The following is a 25775-nucleotide window of genomic DNA, read 5'->3' as shown; positions in this document are numbered from 1 at the left end:
AGAAAAACTTATTCTGAAGCCCTACAAGCATTAGGTCAGCTTTCTTTCTACACTTAATCTGATAATAAAAGGGGGTAACTCTGTTCAGATGCTTCAGTAAAATGACACCTTTTATTGGCTAACTAGAAAGGTTACAATATGCAAGCTTTCATGGAAACTTGCCTGAATCTTGACTGAAAAAGGGGCTTGAGTTGCCTCGAAAGCTTGCGTATTGTAATTTTTCTAGTTAGCCAATAAAATGTGTCATTTTGCTTAACTTCTCACCACATCCATAATGGCTAACACAGTACAACACCCTAGTACTTTAGGTGCTTCAGAAATGCATCTATTACTTATTTGCCCTTATGTAACTAGACCTTAGCAAAGGCTTCTTTTGGTCTGAATTATGCTTATAAGGCAACAGTAAAGCCTTTATTCAGCGCTCTGCAGTGTGGCATTTTAAGAGCCTTTGATACACACTGACATCAATAAATACGTTGAATTTCCCCTTGGGATTAATAAAGTATCTATCTATCTATCTATCTATCCTGCCTACTATGCTAAAATTTCTATATCTATCTATCTATCTATCTATCTATCTATCTATCTATCTATCTATCTATCTATCTATCTACACTGTAAAACTGATAATGAATATGAAGGACTCGAAGTATACAATATCATGAAAAATGTTTCTCACAATGTTCAGTCTAAGTCGCTTCTGACTTTTCCAAAGTTCCTAAAATGTAGGCTGTATTGCACAGATGAATAACCACTTTACTGATGCTTTGTATGTGTCATTAATACCAAAAGAAGCCTTGGCTAAGGTTTTGTTACATACAAGTAAATGAGTAATAGCTGCCTTTCTGCAGTACCTAAACTAAAGTGTTACTCAGAGACCAGTTGACATGGCTGCAAATAGGCCTGCAGACAAAAGCCACCCAAACAGAGCTTGTAACTACAGGCTGAACTCTGTCACCTTCTGGAGAAAATGTCACACCTACTGTATAAGCAGACACAAGGCCTGAAACTGGAAGGGATTAAGATTCAATCACCTGAGACCACGTCTTCTACTTAGTCTAGACAGTGAAAAAGGCAGATTTAGAGTGTGTGGGGCGGTCAAGGAAGGAGACGACAGATGGCATCAGCCCAACCCAAAATACAATACATGTTCATATTCCTTCTATGTGAAATGTACCTCTGATAGTGAGACTCCTTCAAATTTACTGCAATCCTGGTATATCTGTCCAATTTAAAATCCACTAATCACGTTCAGGGTCACGAGAAACAAAGCTGAGAACAACACAGGAACTAACCCTGTCTGTCACAGGAAACACTCATGCACACATTCAAGAATAATTCACACTGAGTCAATTTATATTCATGAATTGTCTGTTGCATTTGGGAGATCAATGAGACTAAAAATCCATCCATCCATTATCCAACTACAGGGTCATGGGGGTCTGCTGGAGCCAATCCCAGCCAACACAGGGCGCAAGGCAGGAAACAAACCCCGGGCAGGGTGCCAGCCCACCACAGGGTGCACACACACACACACACACGGGACAATTTAGAATTACCAATGCACCTAACCTGCATGTCTTTGGACTGTGGGAGGAAACCGGAGCACCAGGAGGAAACCCACAGAGACACGGGGAGAACATGCAAACTCCACACAGGGAAGACCCGGGAAGCAAACCCAGGTCTCCTAACTGCGAGGCAGCACTGCTGCCGCAGACTAAAACTCATATTGCTATAATTTTTAATAAATTAGCAAACCTAATAAAAAAAAAACATACTTTCACTTTGGCATTATGGGAAACTGAGTGCAGATTGATGGGCAAATAAGTTGCAAATTTATCTATTTAAAAATAAATCTACAACACAATAAAGTGTGCAGAAAGTTCATACTTTTGAATCCATATTTACAATGCTCCTGTTGGTTTTGTTACCCGAGGAAATAGCAGATTTGTGGATGGCATCTTTATGAATCTTTCATGGTCCACTCCGTTGTCTCAAGTCACTAAATCTTTGGTGAATTGACCCTCCACGGATATTCCTGAAATTCATTTCGTCAGCCCCACTCACCCCTTTCAAGTAAAGACCCTGCTGAGCGTTTTCTTGTTAAAAGGCAAATTTATTTGTTGAACATTTACAGTTGTAAAGCTTTAATTTACATTCATTGACAAAGTAACTACATGTGCCAAGCCTGTTACAAGATTATTGTGAAGCTTCCTTTTACACGCGGAGAGGATGAGGGCTTGGGGATGGGATGATGTTGTCGATCTGCTACCAGATCCAGTTGTGTCTGGATTCACCATTTGCGTTAGTACACTGTGCAGACACACAAAACACAATTTCGTCGAAAGAACAAAATACAAAGGAAACTTTTTTTTATGGCTTACAAATGATAACATAGAAAAGTCTACGGGCATACAAAGATTTCATTTCTGGGGGATATACAGTGCAATTCAGAAGAGCATTCGCCTTTTTTAATGGGCAGGGAAGCACCCTGTATAAATTAGGTGGTTAATATGTTGTTAATAAACTCTTTAGAAATAAAGAAATAAACTATGATAAGATCTACTCTATTCCTTTAGTAGGATGTGATGCTGTTACCATCGTTAAAATGGCACACTCATTTTCACATGCATTCTTTCTACAAAGGGATACTTTTATAGCCGACATCTACAAGCCCCTAAAGAAAAGTGGCAAACAATTAGTAAAATGGAGATGTGGCCTCGAATTCACTTTGGAAAGCCTTGCTTACATGAACCACACACAAATGATCTCATCAAAAAGCAAAGGGAATTGCTTTGTTCAGGAAAACAAAAAAAGGCATTATAGCCATGCCGGTGAACCCCATATTTAAAAATAAAGTACGATTTTCAACACTGACACAAATAAATCGTCCTGCTAGGCACTTCTGAATGGTGGAAAGAGATGAGCACCTGAGGAACATCAACAAATCAATATGGAGAAAAATGACTTCTGTTAATGAGCTGCTGTCAGTTGAACATTCTCATGGGACGTGGCTGATGTTTATCTCGGGGAAACAGTAATTGACGGATTGTATTGCTATTTCGACAACTTGGCAAATGTATTTATTAATAGGTTTAGGACGGGACAGGGGTTAACTTCTAAAGCAGAGATTTCATTCTTTTCCATGCTTCTTTTCTTCAGCACCTTCAGCGCTTGGAAGGAGAACCAGATCGACTATCCTTACCACCCTGAAACAGAGCAAAAGAAAAGAAAGCAAAGGTGAATTTAAGCTTGGCTGAGGTTCATTTAAATGAAAAAAAAAACAGTTTACATTTCAGTAAGTCTACAAAAGATTTAGAATGTATAGAGGGTAGGATTCAAAAGTAATGAGCCTCATTTTGTTCTGACGTGAACGTACCTCGCCGCGCGCCCCACTTGCCAGCGACGGTGGGTGTTGGCTTCACAACGCAACGGAGCTCGGAGCGGTAGGATCGGCCTTGACGGGAACCCCTGTGCGGTAGTGCGTTACACGGCGGAATGGAAAGTTCGTTAGAGCAACGGTACGCGTTGAAGACGAAGACCATGCTCATTGCCTTCTTCGGAGTGAAGGGGATCATCCACTACGAGTTTGTCCCGCAAAGACAGACCGTGAATGCTGTTTACTACTTGGAAGTCCTGAAAAGGCTGAAAAGAAGCGTCGCGCGCAAGCGAAGGGACATCAAGGACAGCTGGAAGCTTCACCACGATAACGCGCCCAGCCACACCGCCTTCATCGTGAGCGCCTACCTGGCCCAGGTGAATGTTCCGGTGGTCCCCCAGCCTCCCTACAGTCCGGACGTGTCGCCTTCTGACTTCTTCTTGTTTCCGCGCTTAAAATCAGCGCTGAAAGGAAAACGCTTCGACTCGATCGAGGACATCCAAGCAAATGTCAAGGCAGCCCTTGCAGCCATCCCAGAACAGGCCTACGTGGATGCCTTTGTGTCATGGAAAAGCCGCCTACAAAAGTGCATTGATGCAGGAGGTGCAAATTTTGAAGACCATTAATTAGTTGTACCGATTTGCTCAATAAATTTGTCTTTTTGAACAAAGGCTCATTACTTTTGAATCCTACCCTGTATGTTGGTTGAAAAAATATGAACAATAGAAGAAAAATTGTGACCTTTCTTGCAGTCAAGGTAAAGGGCAAAAGCATCGGAAAACAAAGTTATTCATAAATTGCTTTATCTTTGCTTATGCTTTTATTAGGGCTGGGCAGGTTAACGCGTGATTATTGCGTTAACATATAATTAATTTACGCTGACAATTATTTTATTGCACATTAACGCAATTTTTGTTGTTATTATTAATGTTTTGAAAGCCTCAGTCTTGCTAGCACTCGATAGAGATTATTGTTACAGCTTTTCGATATTCTTTTGCTAGAAGGAAAATTAGCTTTGTTGATTTGACCTCGATTCCCTGCACATGCATAAGTAGCAAAGAGCAAACAGCTTCTAAAATGGCATGTGGAGACACCCCAAAGTGAATGCACAAAACAAAATAATCCGTGGATGACTTTTTTCGTATTATCGCTGAATCAGACTCTGATTTTGATGCCAGTGATCTGGAGATGAACATCGAAAACGAAAGTGAGAAGCGGCATCCCCAGCTGATCGTGGTGCTGAACACGTTCGTGTAGCTGATGCATCTTTGGCAACGTTCGCCTGGGAGGGCAGACATTCACAATGAGAGGAGGTGCAAACCATATTGCGTCTCACTGCAACTGCCACCCCCGCGCACCCGTCTCACAAAGACAGCCAGGCAGCCAGCCCACCATGCATTCATGCTGGCCGTCGAGCAAACAGGCGCCGACAGCTGGCACAACAGGCAGCAACAGATGGTTTGTGTTGATTTATTTGTGAAACCATTGCTTTGTGCGCTTTTCAGAAAACTGAGTTTTTTGGAAAAAATATTAGCCCTCAAAGAGTTACTACTGAACATCGACTGTTTATGCTGTGCCCTGATAAAAGAAAATGTTTCTGCTGGTATCTGTTCAGATAAAAAAGAAAACCGATTTAGAAATGTTAAGTTGCTGTTGCTCGGAAGGTGCCTGTTATAATGTTATGATTGTGGCTCTGGACTCTGAGGGGAACTTGTTTTTCTATAACAAACTAGATAAAACATTAATGCCCTGGCAGTGCAAGTAGCTTTGGTTTTATATTTGATTTGATTACATTAATGTTTAAGTTGAGATTTACAAGAAATATTTTAACTGCTACTATGTAAAGGGAATACTGCTGTTAAAAAGCATTTTATTGTTTAAAGTGTTTGCAAACCAAATACACGCAATACACTACTTTTGAGTTCATTATTGAATTTTGCACATAACAATGTGATTGTTGTGATTGCAATTAATCGCAATCATGTGATTAATTGCGATTAAAAATTTGAAACGCTGCCCAGCACTAGTTTTTATTAGTGTTTACAAAAAAAAGCATGGCAGCAGAAGAGAAAGTCTTGAGAAGAGTGAGTATGCTGATTTTAAGAACGTATGAACTAAGGGAAACGACTGAAAGAATTGGACCCTTGTAAACAGTGCAAATTACTTTACCGGTAACAGCATATGTAGAATTATAAAGTACATTTCCATTTAAATAATAAAACAAATCATGCAATTTTGTGTTCAGACAAACAATTAACTGCAAATGATAGCCTAGTGAATTATAACAAAATGTAATCAGACATTTGAAAAAATCCAGTAACGTAGATAGTGAGGCCACCGATGGTGGAGCAGAGGCGTTGATAGAGTCCAGCAAAGTGATTTAGGGGTGTCCGCAATTTATAACCTTACAACAATTGTGACAAGAACAGATCGTTCAGCCCAATAAGCTTGTTTATCCCATTCACATTGATAACTGTCAAATTTCTTAAAACTAATCTTACGAGGGGGGACCCAAAAATAACCGGAAATATTTTTAAAACGTGTTTAATTTTCTGTACAAACTACAATTAGTCTCCTTCAAAGTACTCTCCATTGGCGGAAATACACTTATCTAACCGTTTGTTCCATTGTTCAAAACATTTTTTAAATTCATCTGAAGTAATGCCCATTAATGCTCTGGTCGTTTCTTGTTTTACCTCTTCGACGTCAGCAAAATGCCTTCCTTTCAAGTCTTTTTTCATCCGAGGGAACAAAAAGAAATCGCACAGAGCTAAATCCGGTGAGTAGGGTGGGTGGTTCAGGGTTGTCATACCGTTTCTTGCCGAAAATTGGCGAATGCTGAGAGCAGTGTGAGATGGAGCGTTGTCATGATGAAAGAACCAATCGCCCGACTCCCACAAATCAGGGCGTTTCCTTCTCACACTGTTGCGCAACCTACTTTTACAAAATAATTCACTAAACACAAGCACAACCTTCCAGACTGATGGCACTTGGCAGACTGACTTGTGAAGAGTATAACTAGATCGCCCTAGCGGCCCAACCACGTACTACAAGTACCAACCTAAAAACAACAAAATTCCGGTTATTTTTGGGTTCCCCCTCGTATGTAACACATCTGCTTCAATACTTAGTAGAGGTAAGGCATCCAGCTTGCCTTGTAACATAAGTTGTTCTGTTTGTTACCAGATTCTAATTTTGTTGTAGTCCCAAGATTAATAATATACAGTAAACCCTCGTTTATCACGGTTAATCCGTTCCAGACTCTACCGTGATAAATGAATTTCCGCGAAGTAGGATTCTTTATTTATAAATCGAATATTTTCGCAGTTAGAGCATAGAAAACCTGTTTACAGCCTGTGGTCCCCTTTCCCTTAATGCCCTATGCACCTGCTTATTTTGCTTAATGGTTAATCCAGCCCTTACAATGTTCCTCATATAAATTAGCTTCTCGTTTCATTCACTCACACTCACAATCTTATATGGCTCCGGTCTCATGACTGGCCAGAAGCTTACGTCAAGAATTCTCTATGACAAGGCCACCAGTGTCGTGTCACTGCCTTTCCCCATCAATGTGGGTGTTCACTAAGGATCGTGAAGACCCACGATCTTCAATTTATGTATGGACATGGCCACAGTCAATCTCCAGACGCCGCACCCATGGACAATCCCGTTTGCTGATGACTTTGCATTCATGGGTAACACCCTACAGGAAAACCTTGCACTGAGGTGGAAAATGAAACTAGAGGGAAGTGGCCTCTAATTTAACATCAAGAAGACAGAATACGTGGAATGTGACATGCAGACTGATGGTACTATCCGGATCGATGGCCAGCAACTCAAGAACGTCACCGAATTCAAAAACCTTGGATCACTCATCTGCAACGACAGCAATAAGCTGTCAGACGCTCAAGCCTGAACCAACGTGGCCTGGCTGAAGTGGTGACAGGTTACCAAGGTCTCCTGCGATCGAAAGATTCCAAACTACTTATATCTACAAAGCAGTCGTCCGCCCAGTGGCCGTGTATGGAGCAGAATGTTGGCCAGCCTCCACCAAGCATGAGCAAGTGCAACAAGTCATGGAGATGAGAATGCTGTGGTAAGTTCTAGGCCTAACCAGATTGGACAATATCATGAATGAAGACATTTGGAAGATCATGACCATGTCGCTGATTGACGAGAAGTTGTGCAGTGCACACCTCCAATGGTACAGCCATGTCATCCGCAGAGATGACAATTCAGAGGTCAAGACGGCTTTCAGTTTGAGCCTGCGTGGTCGACGAAAAAGCGCTGGCTCAACCAAATCAAGGAAGATATGCGACAAGTCGAATGTAGCTCCCGAAGATGCCCTCAATCGAAAAACAAGTGGCAAAAGTCCCGCTCAACGTGTGTGGGATAAAAGCTAGGAAGAAGAAGAAGATTGTTGAGTGTGATTTCTATGATGATAATTCAAGAAAACCCTTTTTTTTGCCACCCAGGGGCCTTCTTATCTATTTAGAAATTCTTTAGATATATTTTGCAATATGTACAAGCTAAACATGCGTTTTAATGTGCTTCACTCACAGTGGAAATTGTTTATTGTAAAGTAAATAATTTCTGAGGTCTTGTTAAACATTCACAAAGCCCACCAATAATTGCTTTGCAGGTAATAAGATGGCTGTGTCTCTCGCTTCTGTACTGTAATTAAACTGTGTCTCATCTTGGTTATATTTTTACTAAATATGGTGTATGGCACCAACTAAAAAAGCTCTTCTGCGTAAATTGTCATTATCTTTTGAGTTCCATTAAAATGAATTAATTAGACCAGATCATCATTAAGATGTGCCCTGGGAAGCCCACCTTTTGAATGGCTGGCCACACTGCCACCTTGTCATTTTCTACCTAGTACTAGAATCAATTTTAAATGTTCATTATAATGAGTGTCTTCCCCAAGTGCTTTGTAAGATGTATTCTGATGTGAATATTCTAAGATATATTAATGACAGAGCCTTTTGAGGTAGGGGAGTAAGAGCACAGGGGCTGGAAGTGTTGTCTACTTTGAAAAGTGCAATAAACATGGCACCATGTTCAAGCCCAGCCAGTACTTAGATGGGAGACCATCTAGGAAAAGCTTGGGTTGTTGTTGGAGAGGGCGGGGGGGGGGGGGGCGGTAGGTGATTACCTTGTGATCTGTGTGTGGGACCCAATGTCCCAGTGCAGTGAAGAGGACACTGGTGTAAAAATGGCTCTGTTCATTAGATGAAACATACAACCGAGGTCCTGTGTCAAAAAGCCAGGGGAGCGGACACCGACACAGCCATTTCCTTTACGCTTCAGAAGGTCCAACAACAATTGCACTTAAAAACAATGGCGCTTTTAAAATCCTTCAAGTTGATTCCCATGTTTGTTTTCTGCAAATAACTAAGCATAAAGACATTTTCTTAATGTAAAATTCTTTTACTTTACCAGTTTAAAAATTTTGGAAAGGGTGCCTTGGCCGTCTCCTCTTCCGTCCTTGTGGCCTTTGTGAGCAGATCTCATGGCCTCGTGTGACCTGGCGTGTACGTGCTGTTTCTGTCCATCGGTTCCCTGGAAGTGAAGGTGCAGTGATTAGAGGCTTGGCCGGCTTGATCTTCCGAAGAGGACACCATATTTGAACACACAGGGTGAGTAGTGCGCAATGTTTAAAACAATAAAAAATAAAAAGCAGCTCTGCATTCGGAAACAGAGTTCATATACAGTAGTAGATTACGTTCAAATGCTCTTACCGCCCAAATGCCAGGATTTAATTTTTTTTACTTGTAATCCAAAGGTTACTTTTTTGTCCAGGTTGAGCATGTTATAGTGGCATACCTGCTGTGAAGAAAATGTCTTACTGGTTATTTGTGCATTATTGTCTAAGCAGGTCGACTCTCTGAAAGAAGAAATTAAAAGGAATGGCTTTTAAAATGGCATTTGAAGAATGAAAGTGTCCGGCCAGAGTGGAAAAAACATTAGAAAAAGGAGAACGACCGGAGTGAAAAAGGTAAGTCCTCAAAAACTTGTAGGGGTCAAATCTAGAAAAATCAGAATAACCAGTCAACTAAACCCAATTCGTTAATCGAAACCCAAAGCCACACAGAGTCCTAACTCCCCTAATAAGACTTTTAACACTTGTAGCACTGAATCCAAAATCTTGGACAAAAGTGCTGTGCAAAGACAATTGAAATTAACAGCAAAAATTGATAACACTTAAATATGCAAAAAAAAACCAAGGAGTGCATAAATTAAATCTGAAGAATTCAAAACCTCTAAATATGACAGCGAGGAGTTCATCAAGCTGTTTTGGTTCAGTATAAGTTGTCTCAGATACTTTTAAAGAATTAGAACAATCGAGACGAGAACAGGCCTTCCAGCCCAACAAAGCTCGCCAGTCCCATCCGCTTAATTCTTCTAAAACAACATCAAGTCGAGTTATGAAGGTCCTTAAAGTCCTACTATCTAACACACTTCTTCGTCATGTATTCCACATGTCTGTGGTTCTCTGTGAAAACAAAAACTTCCTAATGTTTGTACGAAATTTACCCTTAACAAGTTTCCAACTGTGTCCCCGTGTTCTTGTTGAACTCACTTTAAAGTCACCGTCTTGATCCAGTGGACTAATTCCCTTCATAATGTTAAACGCTTCAGTCAGGTCTCCTCTTATAAACTGTAAAGGCTCAGCTCTTTTAATCTTTCCTCACAACTCATCCCCTGTAGCCCTGGAATCAGCCTAGTTGCTCTTCTCTGGACCTTCTGAGGAGATGTAAAAACTGTCATTCCCCAGTCATCTAATCTGACAGAGTCTGCGATTCTAGGTGTGTAGAATTCATTGTTTAGGCGACGAGATCAGCAACTCCAGATGTCAAATTTGACATCCGCTCTGACTCGAAGTTGTCTAATGTGACATCGACTTTAGGGAAACGTCCACCCATTTCCTAACTCGCTTCCCCAGTACTGAGTTATGTGAAGCTGTCCCTAAGTTAAGAGTGATTAAAAACTAATAAATAAATAACTGGAAGTAAAACTTGAAATAGAATTGTTCTGCAAATAGAAAATGAGATGATCAAACTGCTCACCACCGTAAATATTTACAGGAATAAGAAAATGGTGGCCTCACACCAGGAGCAATATAACAGCAGGTTATTTCACTGCACAAAAATACTTTTTCAGGGTTAAGGAACTCTTTCTTGGACAAGAAGAAGTAAATCAGAACTGTCAGCAATCATTCCTAGAAACTTGGGGGGAAAAAAAGCATGTTACTTTGAATCCATTCTTGACAATGTTGTGCAGCAAACTAAAGAGATAATTTATCCGAAAGAACAGCAGGTGTCGCTTTTTTTGGCCTGTAAAAGACAAACGCACAGGGGGATTAGCCGCTTGAAATGAAATCTGCGTTAAATGACACCTCCTTTGACTTTTATCTAATCTTCTCACTGAGCCTTTGTGAACAAGTTTCTTTTCCAGCAGACATGGATGTAATTATTGAGCTTCTAACCGAATCTTTAAATCCTCAAATGTCCTACGCAACAGCGCAGTACGGGAAGCAGGATCTTTGTGGTGCGTTAATTCCCACGGTGTGACTTTAAACTTATGTGTTATGCAAATTCTAACAACTGTCACATTTTTTGCAAAACAAAATGTGTCTCGGAGAAATTCATACGCAAGGTTTTAACAAAGGATCTGTTAATATTTATTTTTTAGTAGGCCTACATTTCATTATCCTAAAGCAAAAAAAAAAATTCAAATTTACTGGCAGTAGAGAAGAAGTGACGCGTACACTTGGTGTCGTCCTGTGACTTAAAAAAAAAATGGGGTCACTCCTTATCTAGTGGCAAAAAAAGGACACATGTGGCTTCTTCTAAGGTGATAACAGGTCGTCTCTTGTTTATCGTTTCAAACCAGATGACACAAAAACAGGCGACATTACCAGACACGTGAACAGCTAGCGCAAAACGTATGCTACATTTACACGTAGTTCATAATACAATTCATAACGAAATCCAAATTGTAGGACACGGTCAGAGCTGCAGCCTGAATTACGTGAGTACAAGTAAACATGAGTTAAGTTTTCGCTTGCAACAGACAAATGAAAGGCACTATATGTCATATACTGTACTGTACAGTATGTAATGGACGGCTCTATGCATATACACGATTGAAAAGCAATGACCCTGTCCCTGTTTCTCTTTCATGGAATTATACATAGGGATGCCGAGCAGGAGTTTGTGATCGACGTGTGTGAACCTGCAGTTGGACCACCGTATTCTTCAGAGTTCTTGGAAGCCCACTCGTAAGTTTCGTCATGACGAATGCAGAAGACATTCCTGTGGAGTACGGCACAGGTGTGGGATTGAATTCTGTGTTAAGTTTTGGGAAGAGCGGTAATGAAAGTCTTGAAATGTTACGGCAAGAAAACGGCGATGAAACGGTTAGCCGTGCTGCTGTATTTCAGTGGTGGCAACACGTGAACGAAAGTCGTGGCTCGTTCGGGGTGGCCAAGCACCACGGTTACAGATGGCAACATTGGCACCAAGGCTAACGAAGTGCTGGTGCAAGGACACTGTGAACAAACGGCAGAGAGACCTCGATTGTGACGTGCGAGTCTTCTGACTTCTTGGCTCGTTACTTTTCAATCAGCCCTCCGAGAAGCTTTTCCTGAACAAAGCACACACAATAAGGGTGAAACTAAAACATGCCGTTTACTGTAAACTCCAACCGAATGTTGCTGCATGGATAACAAAAAGCAGATCGTGCAATATCTCTTAAACTAACGAGCAGAAAACGTCAAACGTTTAACGAACTCAGTTGAGCATCTCACTGTTTCAGGAGACAAACTCCCAGCCACAAATGAACTTGTGGCATAAGTTGTGTGTTATTGTCTCTGAGATGTATGTCTTGACAGTTCTGTTCTGTCCTGATCTCACTTTCTTTACAGCTGTGGTCCATTATACATCAACAGGGGCTCTGAGGACACAGCACATGCTTGCTGTATATGAATGTGTATGTGTATGTGTATATGTATATTAGACCAATTAGAATGACGAATTTCTGTAGTTGTCTATAACATGTTCAGAAAAACAGATTAGAATTAGGCAGACAGATAGACAAACATGAAAAGTGTGATAGATACTGTACATAGATCAGACGCTTTATGATAGATAGATAGATGGATATGAAAGGTGCTGTATAAAATAGATAGATAGATAGATAGATAGATAGATAGATAGATAGATAGATAGATAGATAGATAGATAGATAGATAGATAGATAGATAGATAGATAGATAGATAGATAGATAGATAGATAGATAGATAGATAGATAGATAGATAGATCGAATGGTCTCTGTGTTGAAACAGCACCCAAGCCTGCCATTCCTGAAGTCTGCGATTATCTTTTGTCTTACTGATCTTAAGCTGGCAGTGGTTCAGTCTACACCATTCAATAAAAACCTACATGAGAGCCCTGTATTCATTATGTGGGCCACACTGATACGCCCAACAGTAACTTTGTTGTTAGAGAATTTCTACATATGATATGATTCAGTACTGTGTCTAAAGTCTAAGTGTACAGGGTGAACAGGAAGGGGGGCAGTATAGTTATATATGAAAGGCACACTGTAATAGCTCAATAAATAGATGTAAAGGGAATTTTATGATAAATCAATTTTATACAGAACTCTCCATGTTTCTTTGTTTGTATACTCCAACCCTTTCCCTATCTATCTATCTATCTATCTATCTATCTATCTATCTATCTATCTATCTATCTATCTATCTATCTATCTATCTATCTATCTATCTATCATCTGTAAATACCATAAGTAATAAAGCTAAGAGCAAAAGTGAAGTACAATGTCCATTAGTTAATTATAACATATCAAAGGCAATATCCTCATTTTTAAATGGCATCAGCATCACCAATTGGTGAAAGGTTGGAAGTGTGATGAGAATGAAGCGACGGAGGGCAAGAGACACACAAGAGTGAGAGAAGCCTGCAGCCAGAGACGAGCTGCCCAGGAGTGAGTGCGCCACACAGAGGCCATTGCTTCTGGTCTAGGACCTGTTAAAATCACCGAGTAATTCAAGCAGAAAGTGCAGATTATTTGATTGTAGAAGAAGCAGGAAGAGAAATCAGTTTATTCAAAAAAAGGTAGCAGAAATAATAATAAAAAAAAGAAAAGATGTCATAAGCAAAACACTGGGCTGCCAAAATGATGTAAGAATTCAAACAGAAGATTGGAGATGGCGGACTTGCTTCGGTGAGATTTGAGATAAAGTGGCTATGAGGTGGCCCAGTTACCAAATAGCTGTGAAAACCAAAAATGTAATTTATCACCTACCCAGCCTAATCTGCTGAGGGATAATCCTCTCCCCTGGACATGCAAGAGACAGAAACAGTGTTATGATGGTTCATTTGCAAGAAACAACAGTGGCAAAATTAGATAAGAAAGAGATCAATTGGACAAAAACCTGCAACATGAAACACAGTAGTCAAAAAAGGAAGAGGCACATGGGGAGGCAAAAATAAATCCATAAAAACAAAATGGACAGAAAGCAGCATGAGAGCAGTGAGCTCATCTGCAGTGCGCTGAACGGCTGCCTCTTTTCTGCCTCCGTTTTCAGACTTTGCCTTATTAAAGGCACAGCTTTACTCTCATTGCTGGTTCCTCACTTCATTTTTCAAGTCACAAGTACTCAGACTGAAAGTGCAGCCCAGACCCCCACCACAACCCCCGTCCAAAGACTAGACACCAATTCTTATTGTTATTATGATGACAACCCGGAGAAAGAATAGAAGGCCAGCATGCAAGTCCAGTACAGAAGATGAGTATGGAGCTTACCTTTGGAGGTGGAGGTGGAGTCCTGGGGGTCACCTTTAAGACATAAATTATATTAATAATTTTTAACAAGGAAATTATTTTTTATTAGCATACAAAGAAAAAAAAAAGGCAACAGGCTTAACAAATACAGCCACCCCGACAGATTCACAAAATATATCAACAAAATGATTAATAACACATGTCACATGTGCGCGTCTGTGGATCACCCACCGGGCTCATCTGATACAAGCATTACCACCCTGGACAGAGAGGGGGCGCACTCACGCTAAACTTCTCTTCTATTTTTCCCACCGCAGCACCAAGAAGATGCCCAGGGAGGGCAATTGACTCCGCCTCTTCTGGTCTCCCGCCTTTAAAACCTGCCACCTACTGGAAGGAGGCAGTCAGTATTGAACGGACTGAAATGGTAGGAGGAGCTCCCTAAAAAACTTAACGATAAAGGATGAGAAGAGAACCGGCTTATTTGCGTTGCTGTTGCTTTCTTGTGAAGGTGTGCGTTGTGGCCCTTTTTGTTTTATTTTGAGTGTGTTAAACAGGGATGACTGGGTTGGCACCCCAACATTTTCCTGTAGGAACCTGCAGTGCCTTATTTAACACACACACAAAAATTAATAATATAAATAGTAGTTATTTTGTATTTGTTTGTGTAAGTGTATATTATTATTGTTAATATTTTTGGAAAAAAATAACTAAGGGATCTACGTAAGCTACCTCCCGCTTTCACTGCTCTCTTAGTTATTCAGCTCGTCTGGACATCTCCTCTCAGCTGGCACACATTCCGTGCTTCCTCATTTGCTTGCTCGCTCGTTCTCTCTCTCTCTCTCTCTCTCTCTCGCTCTCTCCCCCCCCTTCTTCCCCCCTCACTCTCTCTCTCTCTCTCTCTCATCTTTGCCCAGTTGGGCTATCTGTGAAATATGATAGGGGCTTTTGCGGGTTGTGTTTTGTTTTTTGGGCTACTTTTTTAAAAACAGCACAGAATTTTTGGGCTCTTTTTCAAATTCTTTGTACCTTCATACCTACTTTATCGCTGTCAAATCCCCCCACCCACCAGTTTTTTGATGTTTTAGTTTGTATACGTCAGGTTTCTGGAGCCACTATGTGGGTTCTGAGATGTCCCTGGGCTGGAATGTTTTTCGGGACCTGGCAACCTTTCTTCTCTTGCTTCTACTGGAAATCCATGCGGAACTCTAGCCATCCTTCTCTGCCTTTGCCATTCTCAAACTCACTTCTCAGTTTCTTTTTCTCCTTTTTTACCGGCCCCTCTCTTTTTTATCTGTGAGGCCCACCCCAGCTGCCGTGGTACACAGGTCACGCCCCTAAATGGTCATCCGTTGGCTTGTTTCACGTTTCATTTCTGTTTGGCTGCCATTTAATGAAGAAACAAATCAATTCAGAGGACTGAATCCTTAAAAACAGGGCTATTAAAATGAATGTAAAAGGAGTTAATTAGTACTGAAAACTGGTCACTGATTAGGAAAAGGGTTAGAATGAAAACCTGCAGCCACTGCGGCCCTCCAGGACTGGAGTTGGACACTCCTGCCCTACGGGAAGAAGGTAAGCCAGTGGAGGCAGTAGGATAATCTGGGCGATGTTGTGCGTGGGAAAACTTGGGTTATGGCATTCGTGTGGTTGTCATTTTGAAACGTGCCATCTACCCAAAGATTTTAGCAGACCGTATATACCCCTTCATGGCAGTGGTATTCCCTGATGGCAGTGGCCCTCGTTCAGCACCCGAAAATTATTCAGGAATGGTGTGAGGAACAAAGAGTTCAAGGTTTTGACTTGGCCTCCAAAATCCCAGGATATCAATTTGATTGAGTATCTGTGGGAGGTGTCGGAAAAACAAATCTGATCCGTGGAGGCCCCACCTGAGAATCTCCATGAGTTAAGGATCTGCTGCTGACGTCTTGGTACCAGATACCATAAGACACCTTCAGAGGTCCTGTAGTGTGTATACTTCAATGGTGGCACAAAGGGGACCTACAGAATATCAGGCAGGTAGTCTTACTATTGTGTTTCTTGGTGTAGCTGTACTTAGTAACCTCCTTTAGCACACCTGTCCGAGTTAAACTCCTGAGACCAAAACCTACGTAATGATGGCTGATTGTGAAATATTATATTTTTATTTATTGCTTTTTATTCCTCACAAAACTCTCATTGTAGATCACCACCTGGCACATTAAGCCAGCGTGTATTGTTACAATCGTGGAGGTCTTTGGCCATATCACTTATTGTACAGCACAGCTTACACAACAGAGTTTGATACGTTGCATGAAAAGCAGAAATCATTTTTGAGAATGAAGAGTTGAGTGTTTGTTCCCGACATTTGTTTAATGGATCGTATCCATCAGCGATAATCCATCGATGGAGACGATGATGTGAGTGACTGTGATATTGAAAGTGCATTTCATTGAACTTTCCTGAAACTTTGACAATCGCTAAATTAAATGTTTGGAACCAACCTTCTAAACCGCCCATACAATGAATCCTTTTCTCAATTCAATTTTCATTTTAATGGTAACAGCTAATTGCGTGGCACTTAAAACACTTCACACTTTGTGCAAGTTATTCCACCCACAGGCCACCGCTGTTAGTCGCTTTATGGGCCCCCCAGGAGTGCTTACTTAAGGTGAACATTTTCATGTGGTGGGGACGAGTACTTACAATGGTTTTGAAGAAGTGCACTACGGGGTTGTCATCTCCAGGTCTTCCATGAGCCCCAGCTTGCTGAGGGGACCTCTGAGGTGATGAGGACAATGGGGTGGATCTCATCGCGCTAAATCCCTAGAACAACATAACATCGGAAAAGGTAAGAGGTTTCAGCACTTTAATGATAATAATGGATGAAGCAAATTCACACTTAAATGTAAAGTCTACTGTGGAGAGAGGAGAAGGAGGACAGTTAGAATACAATGAAGAACAATTGTAGAGAAAACAGAAGAGGAAAAATGTCATAGCTGTTAATATACTGTACAGTCGTGACCAGACAATTAAGAATGACCCAAGTGTTGGTTTTCACAAAGTTTGCTGCTTCAGTGTTTTTAGATCTTTTTGTCAGATGTTTCTATGGTATGCTGAAGTAGAATTACAAGCATTTCAGAAGTTTCAAAGGCTTTTATTGACAATTCCATGAAGTTTATGCAAAGAGTCAATATTTGCAGTGTTGGCCCTTCTTTCTTTTTCAAGACCTCTGCAATTCACCCTGGCAGGCTGTCCATCAACTTCTGGGCCAAATCCTGACTGATGGCAGCCCATTCTTGCCTAATCAATGCTCAGAGTTTGTCAGAATTGGTGGGTTTTTGTTTGTCCACCTGCCTCTTGACAATTGACCACAAGTTCTCAATGGGGATTTTCCTGGCCATGGACCCCAAATTTCGATGTTTTGTTCCCGGAGACACTTAGTTATCCCTTTTGCCTTAGGCATGCATTGTTGGTCACCAAACTGTTCTTGGATGGTTGGGAGAAGTTGCTCTCAGAGGATGTTTTGGTCCCATTCTTTATTAAGGGCCGTGTCCTTAGGCCAAATTGTGAGTGAGCCTTGGCTGACATGAATGGTCTCAGGATGGTTTTCTGTTGGCATGACACAGGACTGATGGTAGTGTTCACCTTTTCTTTTCTTCTCTGGATGCCCCAAACAATCAGAAAGGGGATTCATCCGAGGAAATGACTTGACCCCAGCAGTCCAATCTTTGTCCCTGTTGCAGAATATCAGTCAGTCCCTCCCTGATGTTTTTCTTGGCTTCTTTGCTTACCTTCTTGACACCCACCAGGCCATCCTCCAAAAATCTTCACCTCACTCACACCTGCCTGCTGCCATTCCTGAGCAAGCTCTGCCCTGGTGGTCCCTCGATTCCGAGCCATGAATCAACTTTAGGAGATGGTCCTGGCACATGGACTTTCTTGGGCGCCCCGAACCTTTCTATTGTAACTCCTTAAGCCTGACAGAGTGACCTCCAGCCTTGTCCTCGTCGACACTCTCACCCGTGTTAATGAGAGGATCACTGAAATGACGTCAGCAGGTCCTTTTGTGGCAGGGCTGACATGCAGTGGAAATGTTTTTTTTTTTTGGGATGAAGTTCATTTCATGGCAAACAGGGCCTTTGCAATTAATTTCAATTCACTTTCTCACTCTTCAGAACATTCTGGAGTAGACGCAAATTGCTATCATAAAAGCCATGGCAGCAAACTTTGTGAAAATGAATATTTGTGTCATTCTCAAAAGGTTTTGGCCACGACTGTACTAAATTATGCATTCAATGCCGCAGGATTGCTTGTTTTTTGGCTCAACTGTGGGACCTTCTATAGACAGGTGTGCGCACTTCCTATTTGTAATTCAGTCAGGTGAATTAACGTCAGGTGGACTCCAGATATCTACACACACACTAACTGTACATACAGTATTGTCACACACGCCGACTGACTTACTCAGGCACTGATATCTGGCGAGAGATCAAAGCGAATACGTAAAGCAATATACTCTGTGGACGACATTTTGCCTGTTATCTCTGAACTGAACTGTGACTTGTCGGACTCCGATTTTGATACAACTGATAGGAAACGAATTTGAGGTTCCAGCTTCAGCTGACTGGTCCCCAGCTCTTCGTGGTGCTGAACTGGTTCATGTAGCTGACACGCATACGGCAATGTTCACCAGTGAGGACTGCCACTTAACTATGATAAGAGGTTATAGGGTGGTCCAGATCTAATTATTCAATTTTCATTATCCATCCATCCATTTTCCAACCCGCTGAATCCGAACACAGGGTCACGGGGGTCTGCTGGAGCCAATCCCAGCCAACACAGGGCACAAGGCAGGAACCAATCCTGCCAACCCACCGCAGGACACACACAAACACACACCAAGCACACACTAGGGCCAATTTAGAATCGCCAATCTACCTAACCAGCATGTCTTTGGACTGTGGGAGGAAACCGGAGCGCCCGGAGGAAACCCAGGCAGACACGGGGAGAACATGCAAACTCCACGCAGGGAGGACCCGGGAAGCGAACCCAGGTCCCCAGGTCTCCCAACTGCGAGGCAGCAGCGCTACCCACTGTGCCACCGTGCTGCCCAATTTTCATTATGCTATAACTTATTAAGTTTATTACATAGAGATTCCATAGCACCTGCCCTGCACATAGAGATTTCACTTAAAATTCTTCTTGTTGCCGATAGGTGGCAGCACCTGCCGTGCATTCCAAAATGGCGGGGAGACGGTTGTCAGTCGAACAGTTGCATAATTAGATCTGGACCACCCTGTAGAAACCAGATTGCAATAAACTGCAACCGTGTACCCACACGAAGACAGCCTGGCAGCAAGCCTGACGCACATTCTTGGCAAACTGGCAGCCACAGCATGCAGCAACAGACGTTTTAATTTTATTTCTGTGTGAAACCGTTGCTTTTCAGAAATGATGTTTTTTGGAAAGAAAATTCAGCCGTCAAAGAGTTAAGGGTACACTGGAAGTGCAGCAAGGAGGCTCTAACATTCCTACATGCTGTGTGACAGATTGAGGCCCTTGTCGTCCTCTTGAACCCTCTGACTCGACTCCAGACACCAGGTAAAAGTCCAAATATTACTTTTATTTGAACAATTATGTGCACAAAGCACCCTCCACTCCACAATACTCATAAATCAATAAACACTATACTAATCAATCCTCCACACTCCCAGACACTTTGCCACCCTTCCTCCCAGCTCAGTTCAGTGTACAGGTTTCCCAGAGTCCTTTATATAGTCCCTGACCCGGAATTGTTTCTCCCTTCTGTCCATGTGATCATCAACACTTCCGAGTCGGATAAAAAGCTCCTTTCTTCAACCCGGAAGCACGTCGTTTCCTGTTGTCATGTGATCATGACGCACCTCCGGGTTATAGGGCAAGTAAGAGTCCGGCAGCCTCCCCACAGTGACTCCTGGTGGTCCCTATGGTATCCAGCAGGGCTGTGCATATAAACTACAAAGTCCATGAGGCCCTGCTGGAATTCGGGGAACGTTCACGCTGTTGGGAGAACTCCACCTGGCGGCCTGGGGGTGAGGGCCGGAATATTTAGCCGGCCACCCACCACAGCTGTTTCCTACTGGCATATTGAAGAACAACAGCTGGACGCAGGTGCGCCATGTACAAAAAATGTTGTAATTTCTACACGGTGTGACCAAAATGTCTGCCAATCCTCTTAAATGAAAGTCTGCCGTGTACACTTTAATCACGATGTCTGAATTGTTTGATTTGGAATTTTAAAGTGTGGAGCAGAGGGGGTAATCAATAAAAAAATGTGTCTTGATCCCAAACAGTATGGAGGGCACTGTAAATCTTTTAAGTACAGTAGCTCCCACTACATTATCAAAACTATTTCATGAAAATTAAACCTCATATTCAAGTGCACTAAACACATTTGCAAAACGTTTAGGACCCTTTAGCCCTGATTAACTCAAGAGTGCTACGACAGATCTTTGGCGTTTGCCTGCCGAGAGTTTCACGTCTAGAAGGTTGCCTGATTGGAATTCTTAGTTTCCTTCTTCAAATGGAGGGTTTTGAAATTAGGTGGTCTATTGTTGTTCTGAATAATGCTGATAGATGTTTAGTTTTGAATTCATATTATATTGTATATTCAGGATTCATTGTCTTAACGGATAAAAGGAAAGCAGCCCGACAAATAATTTAATCAAAGCTGTTTTTCCACTTTTTCTCTTCTTTTCAGATAACACGATTCGATTGTTATTGCTACAGTGAATAAAAGAGCAAAGTTCTGAGAGTAAAAAATGAACAAAGTAAATTTAGTTAAAGTTTCTGTGCATTGTAAAAGACAGATTTACATCAGACATGAAGCCAAAGCACAGTCATGTCTGAAGAATTCAACTTTAAACCTTAAAAGAACAATTGACTTAAAAATGAAATGTGTTGTCATCTGTGGTTTTTAGTGATGACCAGGAACGTTCTGAATCTCATGCAGAGATCTCTGATAGAAGTGACAGGCCTTGAAGCCTGCCTGACGAGTTTAGATGGTTAGACTGGGTGGGCTAAGGTCGTATGCAGGTATTTATCAGGCTTCTCAGAGTAGGAAAACAGTCCTAACGGGCTCAGGTGAATTTGGCCTTACTCTTAGGAGTAGGAGTAATTGTGTTTTAACTTTAGGATACCAGGATTTAGGAGAGTTTATGAGCTGTCCTAGGATGGGGAGGGCAGCTGAGCCACACGCACATCCCAGGAAAGGTGAAATGTTTAGGAAATGCTGGACAACAATTAACTCGTAAAATGATATCAGTTCGACAGAGCATGAATAATGTTCACAGCAAACGGCTTCGGTAAACCGTTGAACCCCATTCTCGATGTGGACAGGGGCTTGCATTTGTTCCCCGTGAACAAGGAATTTCCAGTAAGAGCAGATCATAAGCTCACACTGATTAATGCTGCATTCCGTTTACCTCGGATGTCAGAACTGAGAATGACGTCACATCCGAGGTGACTGCATTTCTGTAAAAGATTCAAAAACCAATATGGGCGCCTCCAGGAAAACGTTTGTTGTGCTTGCTGTTTTGGAATAATTAATAGTTAATAACAGTACTTGATCCATCCATCCATCCATCCATTATCCAACCCGCTATATCCTAACTACAGGGTCATGGGGGTCTGCTGGAGCCAATCCCAGCCAACACAGGGCGCAAGGCAGGAAACAAACCCGGGCAGGGAGCCAGCCCACCGCAGAACAGTACATGATGCACATCCAAACAAATAAAAGGTGGACAGTGCTGTGCGTACAGCTGGTTTAATGAGGCAGAAATAGACAGCAGTGCTAATAAATGGTATAACTCTACAGTTGTCAGTAAAGTTCACGATGTACGTCACCATCTTGGATTGACGTCACAATCTGAAGTCAGACAAACTCGGACTTGGGAGACCAGTTTCTGAGTAGGAATTCTGACTTGTGGGGGTATTACAGTTGGAAATGCCAACTAGGAACTCATAAATTCTGAATTCCCAGTTAAAATGTCGTGCAGCACACCGCCAGTCACTACTACCAATTGGACGGCTTAGGGAAGTCCTGGGATCAGCCCTGCTGTAGTCGCTCACGGCCTCTGGTTTAGGAGAGCCTAGAATATGTTAAAATCCGACTAAAGAGGAAGTCAAAGTCGTAACAAGGTTTCCGTAGGGGAACCTATAGAATAATAGGCGAGAGCAGAGGGCGGCCCAACCCCAAATTCCCCGGCGGTCCTTCCCTTGAGCTGCTGTTCTACTGGTACCCGTCCATCCATTTTCCAACCCGCTGAATCCGAACACAGTGTCACGGGGGTCTGCTGGAGCCAATCCCAGCTAACACAGGGCACAAGGCAGGACCTACTGGTACCCAACTCCATTATTCCCCTAGGATCAATGGTTCAGTATCTGTAGTGTGTTTCAGATAACAAGAATTGACTGTATCGTATATTTCCACAAGTGTCATCCAAATGATTTGTAGCCTGAAGCGGAGGAGTGATTCTCTGTCCTTCACATTTTCCTCAGCGGAAATATTTTATTCATTCAGACAGTGCGCGACACACACAGGCGGAGATGGAAACAAATTAGATGGAGAACTGCTGTCATTTGCATCTTTTTGCTAGTAAGGAGCAATTTTATAAAAAAGTGGACTACAAATAAGCAGTTAAAGGCGAGGAACCCGAACAAGCGAGACAATGAAAATGAAGTATAAAAATGCTGCTTGAGTGATAGTTGACCTCTCATTAAGAAATCAAGTAGGAACAAAGATTTGCAGCCACTACTGCCCTCCAGGACCGACTTGCCTTAATCCAGCATTTCTCAACCTTTAAGTATTTGCGACCCGAGTTTTCATAACAGTTTTAATCGCACCCCCCTAACGTTTTTTTTGAAAGGAGCCCACTAATACCAATTTGGTCTTTTTTAATTAATGATATATCATAGATGCATATTTTATTATACCTACTTAACTTTTATCGACATTTATCTATTTATTTTTCTAGTATCAGAATGTAGTTTAAGTTAATTTGTTCTGGTTTCAATAGATGTATTTTTCATATTTTCGATTCTTGTTTTCTTTTTTTCACATCTTCACGCCCCCCTTTTTGTTACTTCGCACCCCCCTAGGGGGGCCCGCCCCACAGTTGAGAACCACCGTCTTAATATATTGAATTATTATCTTTGTAGCTGCTGGAGAGTAAGGCAGGATCAAACACGGGTCAGACATGCGGCGAAAGAAATCTCTCAGTCCAAAAGTTCGTTTTAAAAAGTTTTAGTGAAAATTCAAAGCAAACAATCCACACAAGAATAACGAAAAAAGGTTGTTACACGCGTAGAATAAAAGGCGAAAAAAAATGGGAAATAACATCTCTTCTCTAAATTTAGCTTTTCTTGTCAAACTTCAGTTGTTTCTATACTTGAAGATGCTTTACACTCTAAACGTACGGCACAGCACGTTCAATCGAGCTCATTGCGTTACATTGTATTGGGGATGGTAAGGCCCGGTTTAAAAACGTGTGCCCTCCATACCTTACTTAAGTCAAGGCAGGTCACTAACTGAGACTAATCGGTACTCAAAGAGACAAGAAATAGTTCAAATATAGCAATTCAATTACCGTAGATACTCGCGTATTAGTCGATCTCGCAGATTAGTCGAGTGTATTGTTTAAGCCGAAAATTACGAAATTTGTTATGACCCGCGTATAAGTCGAGGGTAAAACTTGACAGCTATCAGAGATAGAGGGCGACAATCAGTTGTTAATGGCGACAAAACTCAGTGTCACGTCACAGGCATTCCCTCTGTGCTTGGAGGAATGCTAGACTCGTTGACTCGGCAACTAATCCTTGCGTGTGCGTGAGTTGCGAAATGTAAACAAAGGCAAGATGGCGTCGATATATGTCACAAGGGAGCGAAGCGAGTGCAGAAAAGAAAACACTCGGCAGACGATGTTTTGCACATTATCGCTGAGTCGGACTCTGATTTTTCAGAATCGGATTTTATTGACAGTGATCAGGAATCGAGCAAGAGAGTGAGAAGCCGGCATCAGCTGATCGGACACCAGCCGATGCTGTGCCAGCTGAACGCATTCACGCAGCCAATGCACCTCCGGCAAGATTTGTGTGGGAGGAATACCCAGACATTGATCCGTGGGAGCCGAACTGGCTACCGGACTTCACAAGACAGCATGGCTTGCTGTTGGACACGACAGATCACCCGCTGCTGGACTACTTCAGGCTGCTCTCTCCTGATGCTGCTTTTCAGCTACTGTCAGACGAGACAAATAGGTAGGCAGAGAAATTTTTTGAATCGCATTGATAGTGTGCATTGCCTTGGTTCTTTTGATTCCAAATCTGGTTGCACGTGACAGCTAATGGTATGTTTGTTATCCAAAACCTGCAAAAGCTAATGCTCAAATTCAAATTCATTTCACAGTTTAATGAAATTAGAAAAAAAACTAGCTAATTAGCAATAGTATTGCTGGCTTATAATTATTACAAAGACCATGGGAAACGGCAGATGACCGGTGACTTAACACCATGAAGCGTTGAGTGTACAATCTCATTACCCAAATTCTATGGAGAATTGTGTTGCCCCGTGGATAAGTCGATTCTGTTTTTTTGAATGAATTTTAAGGCATAAATTTTTCGACTTATACGCGAGTATCTACGGTAAACTTGTGGGGGTTATATGCACTAATATACAGGGAAACGTTTACCATAACCTAGCAAACACTTCCATCTACTTGACATAACCTAAATATCTAGCAAATGGCCCTGTTTAGAGCCTTGTGATGTTGTTAATTGTGTTCTTTAAGGTAAAGATTTATTTATTCACCTTCAGGTCAGTTCGAGGAGCATGCACTGGTACAGCACGTTGCGGCACTTATCATATGACGAAACAGCTCAGGATTCCAGTTGGAAACCCCCCAGGCAGACGTGCAGTCCAGTCCCACCCTCCACCGTAGTCAGGTGTTACGTGGGTCTCCCCTTGGCCTGGTCCAGCCACTCGGGTCCTCCACAGTGAGCCGAATCACCCTCAGGGAAGCACCCCACATGGCCGTAACTGACGTTCCCTCACAATGCTGGTCATGTGCCTCACTCGGGACTCCATGAGCGACACAAAGTCAAACCAGCGGTGCCCAAGGATTCTCCAAAGAGACACAGTAATGAAGGAGTGCAGTCTCCGTCTCAGGTCACTGGATAGCGTCCATGTCTCGCAACCAGGGAGCACCAGGACTCTAAAGACTTGGACCTTCATCCTTTGGCAGAGATATCGGCAGCGCCACACACCCCTCTCCAGTGACCTCATGACCCCCCACATGCTCTCCCAGTCCGTCTACTGACTTCACAGGAAGAGTCACCATTCAGGTCTCTCTCATTAATTTGTTAAGTGAATTCAATTTTATCAATTGCCAGGCATTGAAAATGCACATAACAGAAGTAACATAGTCGCAATAATCTTCACAACTGTGCATAAATTGTAAGTTACGACAACAAAACCCCAGAACTGTCTAAATTTCCCAGCACTATCTTTATAGCTGAGATAGGTATTTCTGTATTAATTTGTAACTCACCTTCTTGATGCT

The 25775-nt window shown here is 42.1% G+C and overlaps 1 protein-coding gene across 2 annotated transcripts in view; it reads right to left on the bottom strand.

Annotated features, from left to right (window-relative positions):
- Nucleotides 1-2095: 2095 nt before the first annotated feature.
- Nucleotides 2096-25775, bottom strand: part of mbpa (myelin basic protein a) — a 149818-nt gene continuing 126138 nt past the window's right edge. The window contains exons 4-8 of one of the 2 annotated variants that reach the window (XM_028817203.2): nt 16882-17001; nt 14218-14250; nt 13717-13749; nt 8822-8944; nt 2096-3209 (exon numbers count right to left, since the gene is read on the bottom strand). In XM_028817203.2, coding sequence (XP_028673036.1) covers nt 3168-3209; nt 8822-8944; nt 13717-13749; nt 14218-14250; nt 16882-17001 — 351 coding nt within the window. In that variant the 3' untranslated portion in view covers nt 2096-3167. The remainder of the gene's footprint in view (nt 3210-8821; nt 8945-13716; nt 13750-14217; nt 14251-16881; nt 17002-25775) is intronic. The other variant, XM_028817204.2, reaches the window with a different exon arrangement.

This window comes from Erpetoichthys calabaricus, chromosome 13 (genome assembly GCF_900747795.2).
Source record: "Erpetoichthys calabaricus chromosome 13, fErpCal1.3, whole genome shotgun sequence".
Classification (NCBI taxonomy): Eukaryota; Metazoa; Chordata; class Cladistia; order Polypteriformes; family Polypteridae; genus Erpetoichthys; species Erpetoichthys calabaricus.
The sequence above is the reverse complement of the archived record's forward strand: the minus strand, read 5'-3'. Positions and strand labels throughout refer to the sequence as shown.